General features: G+C 46.5%; 2 protein-coding genes across 3 annotated transcripts; both read left to right on the top strand.

The window, feature by feature from the left end:
- Positions 1-5,361, top strand: LOC122786580 (LIM/homeobox protein Lhx9-like). 2 transcript variants are annotated; one of them, XM_044052982.1, is made up of 7 exons: positions 1-60; positions 243-450; positions 723-931; positions 3,608-3,716; positions 3,954-4,092; positions 4,194-4,426; positions 4,852-5,361. In XM_044052982.1, exons 2-7 carry the CDS (start codon positions 307-309, stop codon positions 5,200-5,202), a joined length of 1,185 nt encoding a protein of 394 aa, XP_043908917.1. In that variant the 5' UTR covers positions 1-60; positions 243-306; the 3' UTR covers positions 5,203-5,361. The 2 variants fall into 2 exon arrangements, with proteins under 2 accessions (XP_043908917.1, XP_043908916.1); XM_044052981.1 differs by having other exon boundaries at positions 2-60; positions 228-450.
- Positions 5,362-5,428: 67 nt separating this feature from the next.
- Positions 5,429-8,965, top strand: LOC122786598 (pyroglutamylated RFamide peptide). The gene is made up of 2 exons (XM_044053011.1): positions 5,429-5,939; positions 8,283-8,965. Exons 1-2 carry the CDS (start codon positions 5,889-5,891, stop codon positions 8,811-8,813), a joined length of 582 nt encoding a protein of 193 aa, XP_043908946.1. The 5' UTR covers positions 5,429-5,888; the 3' UTR covers positions 8,814-8,965.
- The last annotated feature ends 308 nt before the right edge of the window (positions 8,966-9,273 follow it).

The raw sequence follows: 9,273 nt of genomic DNA, 5'->3' as shown, positions 1-9,273 counted from the left end.
CATCATCAGTGAAGAGCTGAGGCGTTGGAGGGAAAAGCACGAGCAGCAGCTTCTGAACAGGTGAGTTCATTCTCAACATGACCGAGTATTTTAAAGTAAAGACGTCAAACATGTCACGTGACGGATAAAGACGTGATCATGTGACGCAGATAAATGTTTCTAACGTCCAATGACTCAAATCTTTACGATCAAACTAAATGAAAGTGTTTGTTTGTTGATTTTTAAAGCGAGTCTGTTTTTAGCGTCTCTAACGAGGCCGCTGATTCTGGAGAGGACTCGTCATTAACCTTGGTCCTCAGGACAATCATGATGTCTCCAGACGAGGACCGCGTCCTCGAGGACCTGTTGTTCACCAGTGACCTTGGTGACGAGAGGACAGAGCCTATGCCCCGCCCACTGAGGGAGGAGGAGGAAGAGGAGGGGGAGGAGCAGAGTGTCTCTGAAGAAAGTGTGAGCATCAACACTATCGTCATATACAACATGTAAATTACATTCATGCAAACATTTCACCACTTCATCAAATACATTATATTCAAACATGATATGTGACTCCACCCACATCTATAATCTGTACACAGTCATCATTTACATGGTTGTATGTTGTCATATATAATCTATAATCTGTTGTACACACACATGCACACAGTTTTATACAGTTTATATTTTTATGTTCATACATTATTTATATGCCATGTTCTGTTTTTTTAATCCCACCTCCTCAGGCTCAAGCTCCACCTCCCATTTCCGTCCAGGAGCCAATCACATGCTCCGGCTGCGGCACTCAGGTGTGCGAGCGTTACTTCCTGTTAGCGGTGGGTGGAGTTTGGCATGACTGGTGTCTGCGCTGCAGTCAGTGTGAGTGTGAGCTGCGGACGCACGCCTCGCTTTACTGCAGAGACGGAAACATCTACTGTCAACAGGATTACAGCCGGTAATCCAGATTAACGCGCTCATCTCACACGTTCATCCAGATTAACGTGCTCATCCCACACGTTCATCCAGATGAACGCGCTCATCTCACACGTTCATCCAGATTAACGCGCTCATCCCACACGTTCATCCAGATGAACGCGCTCATCTCACACGTTCATCCAGATTAACGCGCTCATCTCACACGTTCATCCAGATTAACACGCTCATCTCACACGTTCATCTCGCTCATCTCTGCGTTCATCCTGGTGACGCTCATCACCGCGTTCATCCAGATTATGCGCTCATCTCCTGCGTTCATCCAGGTGGCAGCTCATCACCGTTCATCTGCTGCGCTCATCTCCCACGTTCATCCAGGTGGCAGCATCTCACGTTCATCAGATTAGCGCTCATGCGTTCATCCAGATCTGCTCATCCCGTTCATCCAGATGAGCGCGCTCATCTCTGCGCTCATCCAGATTAGCGCTCATCTCTCGTTCATCAGCGCTCATCTCACGTTCATCAGGTTAGGCGGCTCATCTCACCGCGTTCATCCAGATTAGCGCTCATCTCACCGCGTTCATCCTCTCATCACCGCGTTCATCCAGATTGCCGCTCATCTCACCGTTCATCAGGTGAAGCCGCTCATCTCACCGCGTTCATCCAGATTAACGCTCATCTCACCGTTCATCAGGTGTCATCTCTACGTTCATCCAGTGCTGCGCTCATCTCACCGTTCTCATCATCTCACCGTTCATCAGATTACGCTCATCTCACACGTTCATCCAGATTAGCGCGCGTTCATCAGTTCATTTCTCACACGTTCATCAGATTAACCGGCTCATCTCCACACGTTCATCCAGGTGCATCCAGCTCGTCATCACCGCGTTCATCCAGGTGATGCGCTCATCTCACCGTTCATCCAGTGAACACGTTCATCCAGTCATCTCACCGTTCATCAGATTGCGCTCATCTCACCGTTCATCCAGTCCGCTCATCTCACGTTCATCAGTGCTCATCTCGTTCATCCAGATTAACTCATCTCACGTTCATCAGATTCATCTCACGTTCATCCAGATTTCGCTCATCTCACGCGTTCATCAGATTAACATCTCACCTGCGTTCATCCAGATTAACCGCGTCATCTCACGTTCATCCAGGTGAACACGCTCATCTCACCGCGTTCATCCAGATTAACCGTTCATCCAGATGAGCAGCGCTCATCTCACCGTTCATCCAGATTAACGCGCTCATCTCGCGTTCATCGGGTGCTGCGCTCATCTCACCGTTCATCCAGGTTCATCTCTGCGTTCATCCAGATTAACGCTCATCTCCGTTCATCCAGCGTTCATCAGATTACGCTCATCTCACGTTCATCCAGTTCATCCAGATTATTTCGCTCATCTTGCGTTCATCCAGATCTCTCATCTCACCGTTCATCCAGATTCATCTCAGATTCAGTTCATCAGATTAACTCATCTCGTTCATCCAATGTTCATCCAGCGCTCATCTTCACCGCGTCATCTCACCGTTCATCCAGATTAACATTCATCTCACCACGTTCATCCAGATTAACACTTCATCTCTCATCTCACCGCGTTCATCCAGATGAACGTTCATCTCCTGCGTTCATCAGATTAACACACTCATCTCACCGCGTTCATCCAGATGATCACGTTCATCTCACGTTCATCAGATTAACACACTCATCTCACCGTTCATCCAGATGAACCGTTCATCTCACCGTTCATCAGATGAACACATTCATCTCCCGCGTTCATCCAGATTAACCGCTCGTCTCACGCGTTCATCAGGTGAACCGCATCATCTCACGCGTTCATCCGGTGAACATGTTCATCTCCGCGTTCATCCAGATTATGCGCTCATCTCACCCGTTCATCCGGTGAACATGTTCATCTCACCGCGTTCATCCAGATTAACACACTCATCTCTACGTTCATCCAGATGAACCGCGTTCATCTCTTCATCCAGATTAACGCGTTCATCCAGATTAACGCTCATCTCTTCATCACATCTCACGCTCATCTCACCGCGTTCATCGATTAACCGCTCATCTCCTACGTTCATCCAGATTAACCGCTCATCTCACGTTCATCCAGATGATCTCCCGTTCATCTCTACGCGTTCATCGATTAACACACTCATCTCACCGTTCATCCAGATGAACACGTTCATCTGCGTTCATCCAGATTAACACACTCATCTCACGCGTTCATCAGATGAACGTTCATCTCACCGCGATGAACACTTTCATCTCTTCATCCAGATTAACTGCCTTCGTCTCACCGTTCATCCAGGTGAACACGCTCATCTCACCGCGTTCATCCGGTGAACATGTTCATCTCGCGTTCATCCAGATCTCACCGCGTGGTGAACATGTTCATCTCCTCACGTCATCTCGCGTTCATCCAGATGAACCGTTCATCTCACCGTTCATCAGATTAACACTCATCTCACCGTTCATCCGTGGTCATCTGCGTTCATCGTTGATCCAGATGAACATCGCGTTTCATCCAGATTAACACACTCATCTCACACGTTCATCCAGATGAACACGTTCATCTCACACGTTCATCCAGATTAACACACTCATCTCACACGTTCATCCGGATGAACACGTTCATCTCACACGTTCATCCAGATGAACACGTTCATCTCACACTCTGTTTGTCTTCAGGATCTTTGGGGGCGGTCAGTGCGCTCGCTGCTACCAGCCAATCCCAGCGTCGGATCTGGTCATGAGGTCCGGACACATGACCTTTCACCCTCAGTGCTTCTCCTGCCAGGTCAGCGGCACGTTCACGTTCACAAAGACGAGAATGTTGTTCTATGTTCTAACATGTTTTTCTCTCAGATTACGTTGTTTCTTTTCTCTTATTTTAGTATTACATTTATTTCCAGATTATGATTTTACAGTTATTTTCAGATTAATTTCTTCACAGATAATGAACATGTTTCTCCTTCAGATTAAAGTTTTTTCACAGATTATTGACTTTATTCACAGATGATTATATGTTTTTCAGGAGTGCGACGTCAAACTCGTCCCTGGTAATCTGTACTGCGTTCAGGGCCAGAGCCTCTACTGTCAGTCACACGGTTGCCGTGGTGATGACGGCGTCCCGCTTTCCCAAAATCCTCTGCTCAGACCTCAGATGAAAGAAGGTAAGAAAAGAAAAAACTGATACAGAAAACGACGAATAATCAAAATCAGCACACAAATCCTCCCTGTGTGTGTGTGTGTGTGTGTGTGTGTGTGAGGACAGACCAAAGCCAGGCGTCCGGCGAGGGGGAGGAGTCTGTCAGCAGTCCAGAGCCACGGCTGAATGACAGGGCGACGGGTGGGCGGAGCCACAGACGCACCAAGCGCATCAGAACATGTTTCCGCAGCGAGCAGCTCCGAGCGCTCGAGTCGTATTTCGCTCAGAAACAAAACCCGGACGGAAAAGACTGGACGTTCCTCGTCCACAGGACAGGTCTACCCAAGAGAGTCCTGCAGGTGAGACGGAGGTGCTAACGCTAATGCTAACATTTACCTGTCACTCTCAGGTGTGGTTTCAGCATGGCTAATGCTAACATTTCATTTACTTGTCACTCTCAGGTGTGGTTTCAGCGTGGCTAATGCTAACACTAATGTTTACCTGTCATTTTCAGGTGTGGTTTCAGCATGGCTAATGCTAATGCTAAAGCTAAAGTTTACCTGTCACTCTCAGGTGTGGTTTCAGCGTGGCTAATGCTAACGCTAATGTTTACCTGTCACTTTCAGGTGTGGTTTCAGCATGGCTAATGCTAATGCTAACATTTACGGTCACTCTCAGGTGTAGTTTCAGCGTGGATAATGCTAACGCTAATGTTTACCTGTCACTCTCAGGTGTAGTTTCAGCGTGGATAATGCTAACGCTAATGTTTACCTGTCACTTTCAGGTGTGGTTTCAAAATGCCCGGGCCAAACTTCGACGCTCCCTCACATCAGACGACGTTCAGGCTAACTCGCCCTCTGTTGCCCCAAGGGCGGGGGTCGCCATGACGACCAGCACCCCGCCCCCTCCGCCCTGCTCCCCACCCTTCTCCACCAGCACCATCGACCAGCTGCAGCTGTCGCTGCTCACGGCGCCGCTGGGCGACGTGGACCAGCCTCGGCAGCTGCACAGCCCCCCCGTCTTCTACCTGGATTACGACTCCCAGAATGCACTGGGGTGTGTCTCCTCACGTGTCTCCGGCTACGATGAGGCAGACGCTGATCCTGATCCGAGTTTCACACCACGTTACTGCTGAACTAGGAACTACACACCAACCAGCACACGTGTGTGTGTGTGTGTGTGTGTGTGTGTGTGTGTGTGACACAACAGTCAGACAAGAAGTTAAAGTCACAATACGTAAGAATTTGTTTTGTTAGCATCGTTGGTTTTAAATAAAAAACAAACGTTGTCTTCAGCTCCTGTTTCCACGCAGCTAAAATCACTGGTTTTCTCTGTGGGCTTTGGTGTGGGAGAGTGAGTGGTTTACAAAGTTCAGTTTTCTGTTGTCTGTCTGTCTCACAGTGAGATGAAGATGTGAACGTCGTGAACTTAAACTCACGTCGATTTTATGACACAAGTCTTTTGTTCAAGTGACTAAAATCGTTGTCTTTGATGTTTGGTCAAAAACCTGAATGACATTCTTTCAGTTGTGTTTGTGTTTCCCCGCGAGACGACACTCGTCCTCGTCCCTCGCTGTCCTGCACAAGCATCTTAATGAATTGGCTGCTTCCTCTTTGTGATTCACCTCCTCAGTCAAGTGGCGTTAATTGCAGTCACTCTGGCACCGAGTCTGTTTCTAAGCTCAAAGAATGAAGGTTACACGAGTCGACCACACGTGTGTGTGTGTGTGTGTGTGTCACCGCGGCCACCGACCAATGGCTGACGGCTGTCCAAGACCTGAGGGCGGCGGGGGAGGACAGAGGGCGCCGCCTGGTTTTTAAAATGGTCCCCAGGAGACGGGTGCTGGACAAGATTCAAGGAGAAGACGCAAAGGTAAGAGACGTTTGTTTCCTTCACTGATTCACCGTCGATCCTCTGAAAGCAAAGGTTGACTTTTCTGACTTTACGTGTGTTTTACATTCACGTGGTAAACTTTCACTCATCTGAATCAGCAGGGCTCAATTCTTTATTCTGAGTTTAAATTTCAAAATACTTTTTGTCAACTGTAAAAAAAATGTGTCGCTTTAAATAAAGGCTCATTTCATGATTTCATTCAGGTGATAAAATCTGGTTTATCTGGTGTTCAGCGTTGTTTTCTACAGGAAATGTGGGTTTTTAAATTTTAATGCTGATCATATTTAACATTCAAAGAGTGGGTGTGACAAAAAGAAATAATTACACACTTTCATAAAATATTACCATAATAAATGATAATAAAATCCACGCCATTTTAACTTCCATGATATCGACGTTGCACGTTCACATCTTTATCTTACTGTTTGTAAACCACTCACTCTCCCACACCAACGCCCATAGAGAAAATCAATGATTTTGAATGCGGGGACACAGGAGCTGCTGCTCCTCTGCTGCCTCGTGTGGTCACTTGGTGTCACTGAGGTAAATCTGAACAACGGATTTTGAATGCCGAGTTTTCCAAAATAAGACATCTGAACAGCTCCTGTGTGTGTGATGCTAAAATCACTGATTGTCTCTATGGGGTTTGGTGTGGGAGAGTGAGTGGTTTACAAACTTCAGTTTCCTGTCGGAAAAGTCTGTCTAATAGTGAGATAAAGACGTGATCATGTGACGTAGATGTCGTAGAAACTTAAACTGATGCAGATTTGTATCTTTTTTAGCTGATATGATATCCTGGGTTAGCCATTGTTAGCAATAACAGTCAATAACAATGCTATTCTGAGGTATTTTCACTATTGATGCGATCGGCAGCCATCTTGGAATCCTATGTCAGTGTTGGCAACATTGCTCCGACTTAAGTGGGCGTTTCCCAGTGGAAGGGAACACCCCCTTAAATTGGAGATTTAGATTTTGTAATAATAATAATATTATTATTGTTGTTATTAATAATAATAATAACAACAACAACAACAATAATAATAATAACAATAATAATATTATTATTCAATTCAGTTCAGTTCAATTCAAAACTTTATTAAGGACACATCAGGTGAGCGGTCCATAGCACCAACAAAACAAAACACAATGATAAATTAAAAATAATAAAAATACATATACGCTTATGCGCACGCACGCACACACACACACACACACACACACACCAGTGGTTCCACATTCTAGACGAGAACATGACAGAGCTCAGTTTAGAGTTGATTAAGGCTAAAATAACCTACACATACATCTATATAAGGTTCCTTATTACAGCAGAGCAGGTGGGTACACCAACATTAACACATTAGGTTAGCACTGCAGCTTCTTGTAGCTTTTAGCAGCAGCCTCAAACTGTCATTGTGGGTCACTTTAAGTCTCTGCATGCTGCCTTTTTTAAAACATCTCCACAGATGGGCAGTGTATAAAGGTCTTCAGATGTCCTCTGTAATCTGGTAGATCATCTGTTATGTTATGGCCTAAACATTTTGCCTCTTTACACACAGTCAGTCATCCCTGCTTCATGTAACTGCAGTAACAAATCATTCAAGTATACGCTTATGCGCTGAAGCTGTAGCTGCTCGCATCCGCTTCAAGACTCTAGTGCTTGCGTTCCATGCTACAAACGGATCCGGTCCAGCCTACATCCAGGACATGATCAAAACCTACACCCCAGCCCGCCCACTCCGCTCTGCATCGACAAACCGGCTTGCTGCTCCCTCACTGAGAGGATCGCAGAGGCGTTCACAGAACTCCAGACTGTTCACTGTCCTCGCTCCCAAATGGTGGAACGATCTCCCCATCGACATCCGGACAGCTGAAAGCCTCCACATCTTCCGACGCCGACTAAAAACACATTTCTTCCGACTCTACCTCGACTAAGACGACAAAAAAAAAAATTATGACTTATGACTAGCACATAGTTTGTTCTACTTTAAGCTCTTACTTACTTCTAGCTCTTATTTGTACCCAAATGTTTAAATGCACTTTTGTAAGTCGCTTTGGATAAAAGCGTCTGCTAAATGACATGTGATGTAATGTAATGTAATGTAATGTAATGTAATGTAATGTAATGTAATGTAATGTAATGCAGTGACAGATCATTCATGTAACTGCACACAAAGTATGTGTGTGTGTGTGTGTGGGAGAGTGTGTGCAGTGTGTGCGTGTGTGTGGGAGAGTGAATGCTTTACAAACATCTGTCTCACAGTGAGACAAATACGACAGGAAACACTTTGACCTCTGTGACCTCTGTTGACCCCTGTTTTTCAGATGACATCATCTTTGAATCGCGGAGCGGCGCAGCTCGACCTCGTCTTCCTCACCCTCCTCTGCTCCGTGATGGTCTCGCCCTCGCCCCTCCTCCTCCCCCCTCCCCTCCCGTCCACTGCCACAGTGGCCGTGTCTGACCTGCAGCCTGCTCTGCAGCAGCTCAGCCACCGCCACCTCGACCAGCCCCACACCTGGACCTGGACCTGGACCGGCCATCGTCCTCACCCTGAGCGAGTCCTGCTGATGCCTGGCCAGGAGGGGGTGCTGCTGAGAGCGCAGAGAGGACACCCGATGGCTCTGCCGCTCTCGTCCCTCCCCGGCGGTCACTCCACAGAGATCCTGTTCTATCAGGACGGAGGAGACGGCGAGGAGGACGAGAGGAGGAGCGAGGCGCTGACCTCCATCGTGGGCGGCCTGCAGGCCGTCAACCGCAAGAAAGGAGGGTTCGGTTTCCGCTTCGGGAGGAAGAGATGGACGCAGCAGGGATGGGGGGATGAGGGGAGGGGAAGCACAGAAGAGGACAGGAAGTGATGACAGAGGGAAGAGGGGGGTGAAGGTGTGAGGAAAATACACTATTAAGTTAAAGGTCCAGTCTGTAATGTTCACAAATAGAATCTAACAATAACGACATGTTTGTATACGTGTGAAACCACTTTACAATAAAAATATTTTTCTTTTCCTAACTTGTGATGACATTTGTCAAAATCACGTCCATCGCAGCGACACAAACGCCTCATTTTTCTGTCAATTTGTGTTGATTTTCTTGCTGTGGGAGAGTGAGCACTTTATAAAATGACATAAAGTTACTTTACTGTAGTACTTTAATAATAACAACACAGTACTGGCAGTACTCTGTATATATATATATATATACACGTATATATGTAGTGTTTTTATTGTCTGCTTTTACCACATTCACCCATTCACAAAACATAATATAATGTGTTGTACTTCAGTCGTGTACTGTTGTACTTCCGCTGTTCCTCGTCCT

This window comes from Solea senegalensis, linkage group LG20, assembly GCF_019176455.1.
Source record: "Solea senegalensis isolate Sse05_10M linkage group LG20, IFAPA_SoseM_1, whole genome shotgun sequence".
NCBI classification, from domain to species: Eukaryota; Metazoa; Chordata; class Actinopteri; order Pleuronectiformes; family Soleidae; genus Solea; species Solea senegalensis.
The sequence above is the reverse complement of the archived record's forward strand: the minus strand, read 5'-3'. Positions and strand labels throughout refer to the sequence as shown.

Coding starts and splice junctions, on each gene's coding strand:
- LOC122786580 (XM_044052982.1), top strand. CDS start 307: ATGATGTCTCCAGACGAGGACCGCGTCCTCGAGGACCTGTTGTTCACC. Junction 451..722: donor AGAGTGTCTCTGAAGAAAGT/GTGAGCATCAAC, acceptor CCACCTCCTCAG/GCTCAAGCTCCACCTCCCAT. Junction 4,427..4,851: donor TACCCAAGAGAGTCCTGCAG/GTGAGACGGAGG, acceptor TGTCACTTTCAG/GTGTGGTTTCAAAATGCCCG.
- LOC122786598 (XM_044053011.1), top strand. CDS start 5,889: ATGGTCCCCAGGAGACGGGTGCTGGACAAGATTCAAGGAGAAGACGCA. Junction 5,940..8,282: donor TTCAAGGAGAAGACGCAAAG/GTAAGAGACGTT, acceptor CCTGTTTTTCAG/ATGACATCATCTTTGAATCG.